At 47.4% G+C, this 18381-nt stretch overlaps 1 protein-coding gene across 1 annotated transcript in view; it reads right to left on the reverse strand.

The window, feature by feature from the left end:
* Window positions 1-18381, reverse strand: part of LOC147726592 (interleukin-6 receptor subunit beta-like) — a 155507-nt gene that overhangs the window by 119265 nt on the left and 17861 nt on the right. Inside the window, exons 2-3 of the mRNA XM_086963478.1 lie at window positions 8610-8711; window positions 934-1080 (exon numbers count right to left, since the gene is read on the reverse strand). Of these exons, the coding sequence (XP_086819604.1) occupies window positions 934-1080; window positions 8610-8711 (249 nt within the window). The remainder of the gene's footprint in view (window positions 1-933; window positions 1081-8609; window positions 8712-18381) is intronic.

Raw genomic sequence — 18381 nt, forward strand, 5'->3', positions numbered from 1 at the left:
TTTGGATTGACTAGGATTTCCATCTTGCCTCCAGAGTTGTAATAGGGTTACTGTAGAGTGAAGGCAACACAGATAAAATAACTTCTTATGCTTCAGTCAATTGGCCAAAACTAGACAAATCATGGACTGAGATGCTGGATAGGCTCTCAGGGCAAAATCACAAGACAGAAACTGCTGGTATTTGGATGCAAAACAGGATCGGCCAATTCCATAACTTTACTCATGTTTCTGCTGAAAATGATTAATAAATGAAGAGGATACATTGCGTGGCAGAGATATAGGCAAGATATTTTTACAGCAGGACATACATTAAAGCTAGAGTGTAAATTTAATAAGACTACTGAACTATATATTCCTGCTGATTACCAATACTTCACCACAAACCCAGTGTTGCAAGAAACTATTGACAATGTTCCAAGACTAAAAAAAACAAAAAAACCACAGGAAAAAAGAGCACACTGAGGAACAGGCAGCAGTTTCCCTCGCTTCCTTACATAAACTGAAATATGATAGATGTGCAACATATGAAGAGAAGACGAAGATGGAGGCAGGTGTGCAGTGTATTGTTCTTGATATTTTAATATGTTCTCTATCGCCTAGACTTATTTCTAGAGGATTGTAGATTCACATATGTAGATCTATAGAAGATAAATTAAGTAAGAAGAGATTGTCTGGTACTTCACTGTGTTTGAGGAAACTACACAAACTATGCAGCAAGTAGATATCAAAATCAAATAAACAAAATTGGTCAATTGTAGTCTGAAATAAAGTAAGTATAGAAGATATGCATCCTGGTTGATTATAACAACAATTATTTTTAAGACATAAGTTCTGCAGTTCGGATTAAAGTTCTCATTCTTGAACGTCTCTGAAATATTAACGCAAGTGCAGAAAAAAACATGCATTTATGTGTTGTTGATCATGTTTACTTACAAGACTCATTCCCGTTGATTGACCTGTAAATGATTGTGTAGTTTGTTATAAATCCACGTTGGTCATCTAATGGAACTGGACCCCATACCAAAGCCACTTCATATTTTTCAACTTTCTTTGTGCGAATGTCCGGTGCTTTTGCAGGGCCTAAAATATGAAAAAATAAAACATTCAAACAGAAATACAAGTTTAAGGAGCACATCTTCCTGCTCCATCGAGACAGATTTGAAATTATGACCAGAAATACACCACCTGGCTCACAGTAGCTGATGTGGAGTGAGAGCGAGAGCAATGCAGAAGGACATGGGGAAAGCACACTTTCTGGCTGCCACTTCAACACTCTCTATAAAGCCCACTACAATCCTGGCACTAGACAGATCCATGGGAGCTCTCATACTGGACTACTCCATCTCACCTTTACCCATGCACTATGCAGATACAGAGATGGCACAGGCACACCTCTCTCTCGCACACTCAAACGTAGTAAGAAGCTCAGTTACAATATACTATATAAATCCTTATCATGGAGACAGAGTAGACTTTCCTCCGCAATTCTGTGTGATAGTATGAAAGGTCTGTGTACCTCAACTACCGATCAATTGCCATGGACCATTATTTGTGTTATTGGTTGGTATTGGAGACAGAAGTCACTCATTTTAAACAAAGTTTCACTCGGCTACTCCTCAACAGTCACGTAGAGTCTAGTACTCTGCAGGGGTATTGTTAGACCTGTCATCTGGATGGTTTCCCTGTCTTTTTGCTTTTGACCTCCTATTTTCGACAATGTGCTGAACTTCGTAATTGCTGGTTTTAGGACTCTGGACACTTTACCACTGCTAAACACTACTAAATTGTATGTGCTCTGTGTCTAAAATGTTATGGCGTTTGTTTTCTCGATGAGTGGCATATTTTATTTACTGGTAACTCCCTGGTACAGTGCACTACATGTGCACAGTGTCTGTATATCAAATGCTACTAGTGGGCCTGCAGCACTAACTGTGCCACCCACATGAGTAGCCCTTCAAACATGTCTCAAGCCTGCTACTGCAGAGCCTGTGTGCGCAATTTTAAACTGCCATGTCAACCTGGCAAGTTCACCAACTTAAAAATGTTTTTAGGGCAAATGCACTGCTTTTTTTGAAGTTGTAGTTCAGAATTTTAATTTATTTTGTAGATGCTCCAAAGGTGGCGTTGAGAGTCCCACGACGTCAAATATTCAGTAGCTTAACGTGAGGCTAGTGGATCATTAGCTCCATCCCTTTAGGCACACACTCGTATCTCCTTACCAGAAAGAGAGTTCCACACTAATTTTGTAAATTAGTTCCTTCACATATTATTTATTCATATGTTCATTCATCATAGTTTTCGTGGAGGCTACCACAAGTCGAGACAATTGGTCTCATCGGGGGGTCCACAATGTTTTTGTGTATTTTTGGTACCATTCGTAAAGTCGGGCTCCTCGGGTTGGACTTGATTAGAAAATTCTTTGTTCTGTCTGTGATAGCCTCCACGAGCCGATTGGACAACTTTTGGACAAGTATCTCCAACCGACAGTGCAAGCCATGAGAACATACATTAAGGATACCACACAATTCCTTCTTAAATTACAGGAGGTAACCTTTGAACCGCAAGAACAGCTTATACTATGTACAGCGGATGTCCGCTCATTATACACCACCAATGGAGTTGACTTGTTACACTTTACAAGTGCAACTTCCAATTGGGAGCGGATTGAAAGTTAAAGTTTTGTGTCTCTAGAATCTTCATTTAAAAATACATATTTTAGTGAAGTTGATTTATAAATTGCATGACTTAAAATGCCACTTTTAGAAAGCTGTCATTTTCTTACTTTAACCATTCTGTGCCTCTGCTTGTCCCTAGAATACAGGCCTGAGTCAGAGTGACAGCTGATTTTTGTGAATTTATTCTAGACAGTCACACAAAAAGGGAGCAGAGGTGTGCTATGCATACCCTGATAGCCCATCACCAGGCGGATGGGTCTTCCTGACCTAGAATGGTGGGAGGAGTTGACACGTGCACCTGAAAGGGCTGTGTCTGTCCCCACACAGAGTTGCATGCCCCTTGTAGTGTGTCTAGAGCTAGCAAGGGCTTCTTCTTGTCTGGGAGTGAGAAGACTGGACTTTACTCTCTGTATACCGCTTTCTAAGGTTCTCCAAGTTCTTGACTGAGCTTGCCTCCTGTTGCTGACATCTCAGGAACATCAAAGACTTCACCTCCATCTAGCTGCCAGCACCTAGGTTCCTCTGCTTTGAGTCCAGACCTGCCAAGTGGTGCCAAATTCCGTCTTGGGCCCTTGGAGGCGAGCCTGTTGCTGCAACCAAAACAATCGATGCATTGACTCCAAGCATCGGTTCAGAACCTGCGCACCCCTGCTAGATCACCTATGCCTGCAACAAAGCTCACCGAGTGTGCGAGCAACCGACCATAACTTATAATGCAGCCCTGACTTTGACACAGCGCCTCTGAAGAACCACTGCTGCATGAGTCTCGTACAACGCGCCACTGACGCCTGTGGTGCATTGACTTGATGTATTCACGGCCCTGCATGGCTTTCGACTGACGGATCACCTTAAGCTCAGCGGTTGGACTTCTCACGCCGAAGAATCGATGCACCTTGCTCTCGACATCGGTGCATCGTCGAAACCGCGTCACCTTCAGGAAAAGAGGCCTCGCACACGCAACTGACGCAACACCTCCTCTGCTTAACGCATCATCCTGGAGCAGAAAAGCTTCAATGACCTTGCTTCACCTTAAAGAACCGACACCTCGCCTGCATCCGTATAGCCTCACCTTCTCTGCACGACACGTCATCTTTGGTTTCCAACACATTTCATGTACTGTAAGGAGGTCTGCGTGGTTCCTGTATCCGGCCTGCACTCAATCGGGGTCAGACAACTTTTGTATTTGTCCCGCTCATGCGTGACAAGATAGCCCCAGTTGGAGCTACTGACTTCTAAGCTCTGAATTTTGATTTAATCTTTGAAAGTTCATATCTTGATGTTTGGGTGTTAAATGTTTGTTAACCGTTTGTCATGTTGGTCTTGCTTTACTCAGATGCATACGGGCTATCAATCAATCAATCAATCAATCAGTGACACTTATAAAGCGCGCTACATACCCGTAGGGTCTCAAGGCGCTGGGGGGGGGGGGGGGGTGCCGCTACTGCTCGAACAGCCAGGGCTTCAGCTTCTGGTCTTGGGTCAGGCGCAGGTCGGTTGGGAGGGAGTTCCAGGTCTTGGCGGCCAAGTAGGAGAAGGACCTTCCTCCTGTAGTCGCTCTTCGGATGCGGGGGACGGCGGCGAGGGCGTGGTTGGCTGATCGGAGGTGGCGTTTGGGAGCGTAGAAGTTGACTCGGCTGTTGAGGTAGCTCGGGCCTTGGTCGTGTAGGGCTTTGTGTGTGTGGTTGAGGAGGCGGAAGGTGATTCTTTTGTTGACGGGGAGCCAGTGAAGGTCTCTCAGATGTCCGGAGATGTGGCTGGTTCGTGGAATGTCGAGGATGAGTCTGGCTGAGGCGTTCTGGATCCACTGGAGTCTCTTCTGGAGCTTGGCGGTGGTACCGGCGTAGAGGGCGTTGCCGTAGTCCAGTCGGCTGGTGACGAGGGCCTGGGTGACGGTCTTCCTGGTCTCGGTGGGGATCCACCAGAAGATCTTCCGTAGCATGCGTAGGATGTTGAAGCACGCCGAGGACACGTTGTTGACTTGCCTGGTCATGGAGAGGGAGGAGTCCAGGATGAAGCCCAGGTTGCGTGCATGGTCTGTCGGTTTGGGTGCGGTGCCCAGGGCGGGAGGCCACCAGGAGTCGTCCCAGGCGGAGGGTGAGGAGCCCAGGATGAGGACCTCCGTCTTGTCCGAGTTCAGTTTCAGGCGGCTGGTCGTCATCCACTCGGCTACCTCTTTCATCCCTTCGTGCAGGTTGGCTCTGGCGGCGGCGGTGTCGTTGGTCAGGGAGAGGATCAGCTGGGTGTCGTCGGCATAGGAGATTATGCTGAGGTTGTGTTTGCGTACGATGGCCGCGAGGGGGCTCATGTAGACGTTGAAGAGGGTGGGGCTCAGAGATGATCCTTGGGGGACGCCGCAGATGACTTCGGAGGCCTCTGACTTGTACGGTGGTAGGCGGACTCTCTGTGTTCTTCCGTCGAGGAAGGAGATGATCCATTCCAGCGCCTTGTCCTGGATTCCGATGTTGCTGAGGCGCCATACTAGGGTGCGGTGGCAGACCGTGTCGAATGCCGCGGAGAGGTCTAGGAGGATGAGGGCCGCTGTTTCTCCCTTGTCCATCAGGGCTCGGATGTCATCGGTGGCGGCGATGAGGGCGGTCTCGGTGCTGTGGTTGGCTCGGAATCCGGACTGTGAGGGGTCGAGGGATCCGTTCGTCTCGAGGAAGGCGGCCATCTGCTTGTTGACGGTCTTCTCGATGACTTTGGCTGGAAACGGGAGAAGCGAGATGGGGCGGTAATTCTTGAGGTCGGTGGGGTCCGCTGTTGGTTTCTTGAGTAGAGCGCTGAGTTCGGCGTGTTTCCAGCTCTCAGGGAAGATGGTGGTGTCGAAGGATGTGTTGATGATGTCTCGCAGGTGGGGTGCGATGACAGCGTCGGCCTTGTTGAAGACGTGGTGAGGGCAGGGGTCGGTCGGTGATCCGGAGTGGATGGAGTTCATCGTGCGGATGGTGTCTTCGGTGCTGATCGGGGTCCAGGTGTGGAGGGTGGTGGTGGGGGGTGGTTGTTCGGTCATGGTGTGCGTTGGTTGGTTGTCGAAGCTGCTGTGTATGTCCGTGATCTTGTTGTGGAAGTATGAAGCGAGGGAGTTGCAGAGGTCTTGCGATGGGGTGATGTCGTTGTTTCCTGCGCTGGGGTTGGAGAGCTCTTTCACGATGTTGAAGAGTTCCTTGCAGTTGTGTGCGTTGTTGTCCAACCGGTCCTTGAATGCTGTTTTCTTGGCGGCGCGGATCAGCTGGTGGTGTTTCCGGGTGGCAAGTTTGAAGGTGGTCCTGTTGTCCGGTGTTGGTTCCCTTCTCCAGACTTTCTCGAGGGCTCGGCAGTTCTTCTTGGAGCTCTTGAGTTCGTCGGTGAACCATGGGGCCTTCTTGCTGCCGGGTCTGCTAGGCGGGGTCCTCAGTGGGGCGAGTTCGTCCGCGCAGTTGCTGATCCACTTTGTGAAGTTGTCGGCGGCCTGGCTGGGGTTCGCTGAGCTGGCAGGAGGGTGCTGGCTCAGGGAGGTGGCGAGCTGGTCTGTTGTGATCTTGTTCCAGCTTCTGCGGGCGGCCTGTTGCTGGTGTTGGTGGGTCGTCGTTCTCTTGAAGGTGAAGTGGACGCAGCTGTGGTCCGTCCATTGAAGCTCTGTGGCGTGGCTGAAGTCGATGTCTGTGCTGGAAGAGAAGACTGCGTTGAGTGTGTGTCCGGCGAGGTGGGTGGGGGTAGACACCAGTTGCTTGAGTCCCAGGTTGGCGAGGTTGTCGAGCAGGGTGCTGGTGTTGCGGTCGTTGTTGTTCTCCAGGTGGAAGTTGAGGTCCCCCAGGAGGATGTAGTCAGCGGAGGGGAGGGCATGCGGGCTGACGAAGTCGGCGATGTCCTCGCTGAATTGCGTGCGTGGTCCAGGGGGTCGGTAGATCAGGGTGCCTCTGAGGGTGGTCTTCGGGTTGGTGTGGATCTGGAAATGCAGGTGTTCGGCGCTGGTCAGGGTGTTGTCGACGCTGGTCGTGAGACGGATGGTGCTCCTGTGGATGATGGCGATGCCTCCTCCCATCTGGTTGGCGTTTCGGTCCCTCCGGACGATCTTGTAGCCCTCTGGGATAGCGATGGCGATGTCGGGAGCTGAAGAGGCGTTCATCCAGGTCTCTGTGAGGAAGGCAACATCAGGGGCTGTGGCGTCTAGGAGGTTCCAGAGTTCGATGGCGTGTCTGTGGACGGAGCGGGTGTTGAGCAGGATGCACTTGAGGTGGGTGCTGCTGGAGTTCGACTTTGCGGGTGCTGGTGCGGGGCTGGACCGGATGCAGGTGAACTTGCAGGCTTGGCAGCTGAAAGGTCCGTGGGTACGTCTTGGAGTGGCTTGATGGCAATGTGGGAGTCGGCCGGTGTTGAGAGCGGTGAGGGTGGCGGCGGAGTAAGTCAGGCGGGTCGGTCGGGGTCCTCGTGGGCCAGGGGTCCTGGCACTGGGCGCGGTCCAGGCGCGGACGGGAGCAGACGGGCTTACCTTTGGCGCGCCTTCGGCGCACAATCGGCGCGCCCGCTGCGCGTGACCGCTGCGCGTTCGCACGGTCGCCATTTAAGGCGAAGTGCGCGGGTGGGCGGAGCAGCTGGGAGGCGGGAGCGGGGAGGGTACAAAAAAGAAAAAGGGGCGGGGAAAAGCGGCGGTGGCGGGAAGGGAGGGCGGGGGGCGGCGCGGTAGGCGGACAACAAGGAAGGAAAAGCTAAACACGGGGAAAGTGAAAAAAAATACAAACAGGCACTAATTTTCGGCAAAACCAGGGCAAAACGAGATTGAAACAATACAGGCACAAATTCACGACAAAACAAAGGGAAAAAACAACCGCAGCGGAGGCAGCCGGCAACCGGCAAACGAGTCAGCAGCGAGGCAGAAGGCAGGCAGGGGGCACACGCAGCAGCTGGTGGCCGTGCGGCGCGGGGGTGTCCCACAAGTGGCTATTGTTTTAAACTGGTGTGGAGTAGTTCTGTGGTGTTTTCACTGTGTTACTGTGTATGTGCACAAATACTTTACGCGTTGCCTCTTTAGTTTAGCCAGGCTGCTCTGTACCAAGCTACCAGAGGGTGAGCACAGGTAAACATTTATTGTGCACTACACTTACCCTGACTAGAGTGAGAGTCCCTACTTGGACAGGGTGCATACCTTTGCCACCTAGAGACCCCATTTCTAACAGGTAGAAAACATGTACTGCACCTGCCAAACATATCTTAATATTGGTTATCTGTGCTTGACAATTTACCAGGTTTGTCAGAATAATGCAATAAGGAGATAGTCAGGACATAACAACTACACCAGGGTGTTTTGACTCTACATTAAGGTACAGTTGTTATTACCCTACTGAATGATATCCAATAGGGCCCTTGGTTTGGCACCGACTTCTTTGAATTCCTATAGAGTTAATGCTTATTACACGATTTTTCAGACATGCTGGGTGGGTTGGATGACTGTGCTTTCTTCAAGAGATTGAGAACTTTCTCTTTTATACGTGCGGTTACAAATCTTCTACAAGCTATCAAATATACTGAACTCAATAGATCTAATGTCGGATCCTAAAATATACTTGCCTTTGTGTGTGACTACACTGCAAACAAAGCATTTGACATTAAAAAAGCACAAGCGTATTCTACAGTAATACCTTTACATTCACAGCTTGAATGCCTAATTTATATTTAAAAAAGTCTATTAGTAGAAGAACAGAAAATAGCACAATGCTTTCCCACAAGCCAGGCGTTACTGTGCATTCTCTTTGGAAACTTTAGACTAGTGATACCACTTTATCTTGGCTGTACATGTTTGGATGGCAGTGGGTACTCTTTTCGAAGTACAAGCAGCAAACATATCAGTACATTTAAAGATACAGTAAACAGAGGACAACATGCAGTAAATACCATACATCGGCAAAACAGGGTTGATGAACCATAACTGGATATAACAGTCAAAAGATTTGTACTTACGTCCCTGCTGAAGATAAGCTTCTGTTGATTGTACTACTCCATGTCCATCATTATACAATGGATAAACGCTGATTGTATAGCGCTTCATTTCTTCAAAATATCCTGGTGCAAAATAATAAATATTTTTATTAATAAAGAACCATTGTGGCTAGTTTGAATTTAATTTTAATTAGTCGTGATATAGTACACCAATGCAGAGAACCAGTAAATTACAACTTTTCTAGGGAAAGCGATCCGTGGTAATAACTAAAGAATAAAGAATCCATTTGTGCATAAAAGCATGCCCTCCATCTTGTTTCGGATCATTTACCATATTTGGCTGAGCCTCTCCATCCTCAGATTGTGGCCTGAGCCAATAAATGCTTGCTTCCAAGTGCCAAAGTCCGTAGTGCACAAACCTGATCATTCTATCAAGGTCTTCTGACCTGACATTATCGTTTTATTATTTAACATGAATGCTTTATTAAAACAACATTAATTTTAACATAACTGTACTTAAAAAATATCAGTACTCACTTTTTGCAAGCATGATAATCGTGCCAAAACAATATTTCCAAATTTAAGATTACAACCTAAACCCTTTATTTTAGAAAGCTATGGTAAAGCCAAATTAAGTATCCCAAATAGAAAGCCAAATTCAGAATGACTAACGTGGGAGGGGTAAGAAACTTTGCTTCTGAATATCAAATAAGATAAAGTGCAAAGTCCAGAAAGAGAGGCAACTTGTTATAGTTAAGTGACAACATTTTATAACTCATAAAGAGGCCACTTTTTAAAAGGTCGAAACATGGCGTGTTCCGTAGAAATATATTTTTCACATATACCTCTCATGAGACGATGAATGGGCATGTGTCGCCAGGCGAGAGCCGACGGTACCGACTTACCTATGGATTCAGTTACAGGTCCATCCAGCTGAACATTTACAGCTGTAGCAAATAAGTTTAAGTTAGGCAATGCCCATATGCTTCTCCTTGTGTTTGCTTTGTTTACACTAAGTTGGCAGGGTATGCCCAGACGTGGGTACCTTGCTTACTTTGCCACTGGATTCAAGCTAGCCTGGCTGATGAGGGGTAAAACCCAAAAACCTGTCCTAGGATGCTTGTTTCCAGTCATAGGAAAACCTGGCTTGGCAGTTTGGGTTCGACTGTTCCCATGAGGAACAGGGCCAAGACTGATATGGATATGGCTTGGTCTGAACTGGAAAAGAGCTAAAGAATGAGGATGGATTAAACCCAGATCTGTGACTGGAGGGGAGTATCTGAAAAGTTTCAGCGCTCCGTCCATCATCTCCTTCTGTTTGCCCTAAGTTGGCAGAGTATATGCCCAGACGTTGGTCCCTCGCTCACTTTGCCACTGGATTCAAGCTAGCGTGGCTGATTTGCATATGGTTTGGTCTGAACTGGGATGGCGAAATGATAATATATATAACACAACACTTTTCTGGCAGAGAAAAACTTTGAAGCCAAATTCCGAGGAATCCAGGCGCTTTATTAAACACAATATAATCGTTTGGTAGCTGGCAAAAATATCTGTCCCTCTGTTTTCGAGCCCTGCCAACGGAAAAATGAAACTTGCTTTCTGAAATGACCATGTACTTAAAGGACTCCTTAATTGAGTGATTCACAGACACTGAATGTCATTTACATCAGCATGCGGGGTGAGTTTGAATCAGCACATAGTATCATCCTGAAGCATTTGAAATCCTTCATACAAACATTGCATTATTGTAATTTTTAAAGCCAGTTCAATGCGCAAATTAAACAAGCATTGGCATAGCCAATATGTCTTGCTTTTGGGACCTTATAAGTGTTTAGCCATGTAACAGTTGTTGCACCAAGAATATTGTGCTGCATAACTTAATACTTATAAGGTCCAAATGCAATACAATGCACCAAATGGGCGTGCACAAACTAGGCAAGCATTGGAAACTTCCTGTTTAATTCACTGGTAGATCGCTTTTTCACGAGATTCCATTATTCCCCATTATCCTTCGAGCCCAAAGCTATAACACAACTGCCTGTATTAAAGCTACACAAAATGAGAGACTTGGGCAGATCTATGACCAACAAAGTTCAGTTGCTCCCACATGGGAGAGGTTTCACTCAACAGCAGACACTACCTAACACATTTTAAATTCCTTTGCAGAATATGTTATACAGCACAAAGCCTACATCGTATGGACCTCATGGATAATTCTGAATGTGGCAGGTGCAAAACAAATACAAATTTCTTACACGCAGCAATGTTGTGAGCAACAATTCGAATATGTTGGTCAGAAGTGTTCCAGGAGCTATCTAAAATGGTAGACAACCCTCTGAAAACATTTGTTGGGATATGTTAAAAAAAAATCCTTCCAGCATTCGCTAATTTACAGCGTTAATGTTGTTGCCAGTAAAAAGAGAAGTAGGAATTGGATAGGGCAGACCTCTCCTCCCCCAACAACAGGCAGATGGGTGAATGATCAAATTCACTGCAACTCACTGCAACTTATGCGCTATTTTGTCATTTCTGACCTTTTTGTAACTATCTATCATTATTATAGAGCACTCTGGCATCTTTGGGTAATGCCCACGCTATATAACAAGCATTTGCAATGCAATAGGTCTCGCATTATGAAAGTTTGAGCTATTGGTCTTGTAAATGACCATTTTTTTAATGTATGTGTTGGTTTTGAAAATAGCTAAATTAATAGCTTTGACATTTACAATGCCAATAATTATAACTTCCACAAATGTGACACCTATAGCATTTGTAATGCAACATGTTTTGTATTTACGCCACTTAGATGTATTGATATTACAAATAACATTGGCTTTAAATGTTTTTAAATAATTAATACTTAAATAAAAGTGATTGTAATTTATAATGGCAATAGCTTATACTTTTGTAAATACCTTTTGTGAAGATTATGTTCAGTGTATTTTATTGTGATGAAAACCCAATAACAGAAGTGAAATATTAACATCTTTTAGTGACATTTGTAATAAAGCTTGAAACATTGAGAGAACATATTTGAACCAGTTGTTGTTGAATGGTTGCACAGATTGATGCTGTGGTGGTGCTGAGTGATGCTGGGGTTGCGCTGAGTGATGCTGTGGTGGTGCTGAGTGATGTGGTGGTGCTGAGTGATGCTGTGGTGGTGCTGAGTGATGCTGTGGTAGTGCTGAATGATGCTGTGGTGGTGCTGAGTGATGCTGTGGTGATGCTGTGGTGATGCTGTGGTGATGCTGTGGTGGTGCTGAGTGGTGCTGTGGTGGTGCCGATTGGTGCTGTGGTGGTGCCGATTGGTGCTGTGGTGGTGCCGATTGGTGCTGTGGTGGTGCCGATTGGTGCTGTGGTGGTGCCGATTGGTGCTGTGGTAGTGCCGATTGGTGCTGTGGTGGTGCCGAGTGGTGCTGTGGTGTGCTGAGTGGTGCTGTGGTGGTGCTGAGTGGTGCTGTGGTGGTGCTGAGTGATGCTGTGGTGGTGCTGAGTGATGCTGTGGTGGTGCTGAGTGATGCTGTGGTGGTGCTGAGTGATGCTGTGGTGGTGCGGAGTGATGCTGTGGTGGTGCGGAGTGATGCTGTGGTGGTGCGGAGAGTGGTGCTGAGTGATGCTGTGGTGGTGCTGAGTGGTGCCGAGTGATGCTGTGGTGGTGCTGAGTGATGCTGTGGTGGTGCTGAGTGGTGCTGTGGTGGTGCTGAGTGATGCTGTGGTGGTGCGGAGTGATGCTGTGGTGGTGCGGAGTGATGCTGTGGTGGTGCCGAGTGATGCTGTGGTGGTGCCGAGTAATGTTGTGGTGGTGCAGAGTGGTGCAGAGTGATGCTGTGGTGGTGCTGAGTGATGCTGTGGTGGTGCTGAGTGATGCTGTGGTGGTGTTGAGTGATGCTGTGGTGGTGCTGAGTGATGCTGTGGTGGTGCTGAGTGGTGCTGTGGTGGTGCTGAGTGGTGCTGTGGTGGTGCTGAGTGGTGCTGTGGTGGTGCTGAGTGGTGCTGAGCGGTGCTGTGGTGGTGCTGAGTGATGCTGTGGTGCTGCTGAGTGATGCTGTGGTGCTGCTGAGTGATGCTGTGGTGCTGCTGAGTGATGGTGCAGTAAGTGCCCGACTGGTGAAGCATTTCTAGTGGAGATGTGTGATGTTTTTAAAAGAAACATAAAACAGTGGCTCTTTACTTATTTATTTATTTATTGTATGCGTTTTATATAGCGCGGACTTTACCTGAAGGTGTCGGAGCGCTTCACAATAGGAAACATAATTGATACATGAGGAGAAAATTACAAGTGAAGAAATTACAAAAGCAAACGTTAAGTTATGCTTGCAATGTCTTAATCCCGGGACACAGTATGCTGCACTGTGCCACGGCTATACATACTGTGGCTACAAAAAGTGTTCTTTTAAATTACTGAAAAACATGGCTGTGCCCGCAGAGCCCAAGAGACCGCATGGGTGCGGGAGGCGAATAGAGAACAAAAGGGAGGGGTGGGGGGAGTGCACGCAGCACATTGTGAAAGGGGGAACAGGAGGTGAGCCCGAGAGTGGTGCGCGGCGCAACTAGCAACCATTGACAAAGCCAATAGTCCTTGTTAGTTGTAGGTGTAATGTTAGTTGTTGTATTGTATATATGGATGTAAAGACATAAGCAGCAAAATACCAGTCCACAGCATACTATGGTAAGCACAGATTTTAGCGTAAATGTTTAAAACAACGATCTAACTTCTGGGCATTGGTTTTTCACCTTGCAGGGTTTAGCAGATGCTCCATTGGTGTCATGAGCATTGGATGGTGCGGTAAGTGCACAGCTGTTTAAGCACTTCTATTGGAGATGTGTGATGTTTTTAAAAAACATAAAACAGTGGCTATCATGCCTGCAATGTCTTCATCCCGGGACCCGGTATGCTGCTCTGTGCCACGGCTATCCCTACTGTGGCTACGAAAAGTGTTCCTTTCAATTACTGAAAAAAAACATGGCTGTGCCCACAGAGCCCAAGAGACCGCATGGGTGCGGGAGGCAAATAGAGAACAAATGGGAGGGGTGGGGTGCACGCGCATTGTGAAAGGGGGAGCAGGAGGTGAGACCGAGAGTGGTGCACAGCGCAACTAACAACCATTGACAAAGCCAATAGTCCTTGTTCATTCTCGGGTAATGTTTGCGCTATATAAAATCGCATTAAATAAAATAAAATAAATAGGTGTAATGTTAGTTGTTGTATTGTATATCTGGATGCAAAGACATAAGCCGCGAAAATACCAGTCTGCAGCACACTATACTAAGCACAGATTTTAGCGTAAATGTTTAAATAGTAAATCCTTTTCTTCCTCTTTTTCAAAACTTGTACCGCCCTGCGCTGCAAATAGCCTCTAAATAAAATGAAACACTATTGTGCAAAGCATCACACACGGTCGAAAAATGAGCACGGTGCACATTTAAGTCGCAGACAGCAGGAAGTTCCAAAAGCAAAAGAGAGGTTTTTTTTCCCTAAAAGCTGCAAAAAGCAGTAGAAGAATAAAACCGAAGTATAGTGAAGCGAACCTACCGGGGGATGGTGAAGCGGTGACACGGCAGTGCAGTATGGTGAAACGGCAGAGCAGAGAGTTGGAGCGGAACACAGTGGCGGAGCAGGCTCGGGACGTGAAAGGTGAAGCAGAATCTTCCGGGGCGGCGCAGGATGAGGTAGAGGCAGACGTGGGAGCTGGCGGACCGTCACTAAGGAGGCCAGGGAAACCAGTAAACCAATGTGTGATCCAGAGAGAAGCGGCAAGTGAAAAGAGGCAAAACTTGTAAAACCTGGAACATTGGAAATAGTAGAGAGCTGGGCAAAGCTGCAATTGTTTTTTTTTTACTAAAAGGTGGGGGTTGAATGCTGGTTGCGGGGAAGCGGAGTGCTGAAAGAATTGGCGGCCTCTTTGAAGTGAAGCTCACGGCCATGAAAGTGAAAGCGGGATGTAATTAGGGGGGAGGAGAAGTGAGGCCGAGCGAGCACTGCGCACGCTGGGGAAGCAACAGATGCCTGTGGGAGGGAGGCTGATGGCTTTGATGTGGACGCGCTTTCCGCACGAGTGCACCACAGGAACTGTCCGAAATCCGTAATGGTTTAAGACCTTGGTTTGCCCACTATACTCTCGTCTATTTATCCCTTGAGCGATATAATAGTCTCGACCTAAAAATGCATAAATCAATAAATATGTGATAACAGGAACTCGCTCTTCATTTTCCACATTTCCAGCTCTTACTTTCAGAAGGACTTTTTAAAGGCTTTTTTTAAAGTCTTTAGTTCAGCGAGGTACCATCCACCTCCCTTAACATTCTGGAGAGATTTCTGAGCGGTTCTGTGTATACTTTTTGCACGCAGGGGTGTGAAGTCCCAATCTGAGTTATGGATTTTAATGAGTGATTTAACACAGCAGCGTGAGTCATACAACCCTCAACAATTCTGCAGCACCTCCATTTCGGCAATATTCAGGTTCAGTCTGAAAAGTTCCGAACTATATGAGCTGGGGAACTTGCTAGGGGTACGCAATTTAGCACAACACTAAAGGGCTGGGGTGCTTTGTTTTCCAACTTAGCCCACAAGGGTGGTCTCCTCTTCCCCCTCCTCTGCAGTAACATCCTGAACCATAAGAAAGAGTGAGGGGCGTTACGTCATTTCCTCCGCGCTTCCAGGGGCAGACTGACACCTGAGCCAACTCTCCTCTTGCCCTGAGTGAAAGGGGAGGAGGCGGCCAGAGAATGGGAAACTGCTGAATGGGGTAGGAGGCGGCCGGAGTTTGCCGGTGAACTTTCCTCTGGCAGCTCCCCATAGCTGCCAAGGTTTCAGAATGCTATGTGTGACATTTTCATATTTTCAATGTAATTATGAGTGACATTTCAATCATTATGAGTGACACTTTCACACAAGCAAAATCAAGCAATGAAGGGAAGGGAAACATAAATATAAGACGCTACACCCATTTGAGCAACAAGAAAGTCTGATTAATATATTAAAACTGCTACAAAGCTGCAGTCCTTGGTAACAGGAGCAGGCACTTCAGCTGTTCAGGACTACCAAGCCTTTTGTGTGTCAAATGAAATGGATGCCACTTTGGTTTGGGCCATACAAACATACCTCTGTGCTGAGCTCTCCTACATCTGCTTCTGGTAGGTCTGCCGGAAGCCTTATAAAATCACCATGTGGCCCAAAACACTGCGCCTGCAGAGGTGCCTCAACTAACTCAAATGCAGAGAGGCGAGAATCACGGCAGGACCAGCTTGGGATCTACAGCTGTTTTACCATGGCAAGGATCTAGAGACACAGTGAGGTGCGGAGGTTTAGGATGCATGGGAACCATGAGCGTGCAGTGGACTCTGTATGGTAAATTTAGGGCGGGTGCCACTGCAGCACCTGCCTCCTTAGTCCAGGGCTGTCATCGGTGAGTTTGCTGCTGCTGAGTGTTCTGCCTGACTCACCCTCATGCAGGACACCACAAACAACTCTCCAAATAAGACACGGTCATTTGACGGCCATAATCCTCTGCATATTTTGTGCAACCCCAAAACCGTCACTCTGGCTGTCGCCTCATATCCTCACTCCACAGGATGTATTTGATGTGCTGAGCCGTCATTGTGGCATCCGAAACTGACACCCCCAGAAATTCCGAAGAATCTGCCCGATGAGCCCCATAATAGAGCAGCACAAACCAAGGCAGCAGTTAGGCCTTTCAGAAGCAACAACGTTAAAGTTAGGGGAACAGATCATAAGAAATTCATAGGTGACAGACTATAAAACAACCCCACCTCTTTGTTTTGTTCTGTTCTTCAGCAGCCACTGCAATCTCCGGTAACTGCCTCAGTGACGTGAGTCTCAGCTATTATAATATTTGAACTCGGCACGGGTCACATAGCATACTTGACTGCACGGGTCGTCCCAGGTCGGTTCGCAGCAGGCGGAGGGCGCACTGCAAGCTGCGCGCCATGATTTGAAGCTCGTAATCGCCTATCAGTGTCCCGTAAGTTGTTTTCTGAGCCTCACCTTTATGCGAGTGTGGTACTTGGCAGCATACATCCCAATAGTGGGGCTCGGCTCGGGCTGATTGCAGGAATTGTTTTTTATTTTTACCACTCTTTTGACAGGCTGCTATAGCCAGAATTAACTTAAACTTGGGCTGGCAAGTATTTGACAGAGAGAGTCCGAGTCTCCTGCTCTTGACTGCACTTAAGATTCCTCCGCGCTTCTGCCTACTTCCTCCGAGTCCGGACATGACGCCGGCACACTCTACCACCAGCACATCCGGATATTATCTTGGCCCCCATGGTGCCACGGCCGGTGATTGACCGCAGTATCTCGTCTGCTGAGAGAGGGCAGCCCCTCCCTCCCCCTGCAGTGTGTGATGAATAAGCCCGAGCTGCCGGGCAGAGTGCTGATACATTGTAGCGCTCTCAGCCACTCCACAGAGGCTGAGAGCAGTTAACTATTTAGGAACTTGGGCTCAGGCAGCACAGCTCGTCTCGAGCAGAAGTCCGAGCCCGCTGGTGACACGCCTGGCACTGGTGGCAAAATGCGTGACAATGCATTTCAGTGCGGTGATGCGGATCACTGCACTGAAATGCGAGAGTGTCACACCTGTTGCGTGACGCTTGGCAGGACTGCCTCCCGAGAGCGGACGAAAATGTCCCGGACAACGTGGGGCTACCTGTGACCCCAGAGCCCAAAGGACCAAGAAAACAAGGTCTGTGCCTCCTCCCTTGCAGTTGTTTTTTTTGCACTTTGCTGTAGCACCCAACTGTTCCAGATGCATGCTGGCGAAGCCTTTCCCGCAGTTCTGGGGTTGATTTGGAAGTTGCAGCTGTGCACCTAATCAGGGAAGAACAATACGTGTACGTCTGCTTTTAAGATTCCAAAGTTCTATTAAATGCTGATGCTGCGTGCCCCTCCGAAGGTGGCAAAACATTGCAGGATGCTATTTTTTTTTCATTCAATATTTTTCTACTTCTGTGTACTTATATTACAGTGCATAGTCGGTTTTAAAAATAGCATATTGTGTTATTCTTTGTCACGTGCATGTTCATAGAGGCACATGTAAATGTTATGTGGGGTAAAATGCATTTTGTGTTTTTTCTGTTTTTTGGGAAGGTTCTGCTTCTGTACCTGGTGGTTTTCTCGGAGTTTGTGTGCACTCATTCTTTGAGTGGTTTGCGATTTGTTTCAAGCAAAACTTCATCTCCTTGAATGCAAAGATGCTATGTTCAACAGTTGTTTTGAATGCTCTTTACTATGGAAGGAGGAAATGAGTGAATACAACAAAAGCTATTACAGCTGTGTAGCCGTTCGGCTACAGGGACGTCTAGCGACGACCTGCTGCTGTGCAGTCAGTCAGTCATAGCGTTCGGCTACAGGGACCTCTAGCGACGATCTGCTGGACTGCAGTCAGATAGTGTACGCTGCTGTGGACCTCTAGCGATGGCGTGAGAAACTGCAACTTAGTGTAGTCAGTGCTGGAGTCTGGCTCCAGGAACTAGATAGAGGTGGGCGAGCCGCCAAATTAATAGCTAGAGCGGAGCCAGTGGGGGAGTGTTGGATTTAAGAGCCGGTACACGAGATGAGCCATGAACATGTTTTGCATTTAAATCATGCAACAGAATTCCTGTAAACGTGGTCTAAGAGGCCAGGGGGCGTCTCAATTTAGTACATCAGATAATATCGTACGTGGAGCGGCAACTTTTGAAGTGAGTTTCTAAAGATTAATTTAGAAATCGGGACCTCTAGTAGCAGTCTGTGGTACTGCAGTAATTTATCAATGCTACTAATGCCTGCCACTAG

The sequence above is a fragment of the Lissotriton vulgaris genome, chromosome 3_1, assembly GCF_964263255.1.
Source record: "Lissotriton vulgaris chromosome 3_1, aLisVul1.2, whole genome shotgun sequence".
Lineage (NCBI taxonomy): Eukaryota > Metazoa > Chordata > Amphibia > Caudata > Salamandridae > Lissotriton > Lissotriton vulgaris.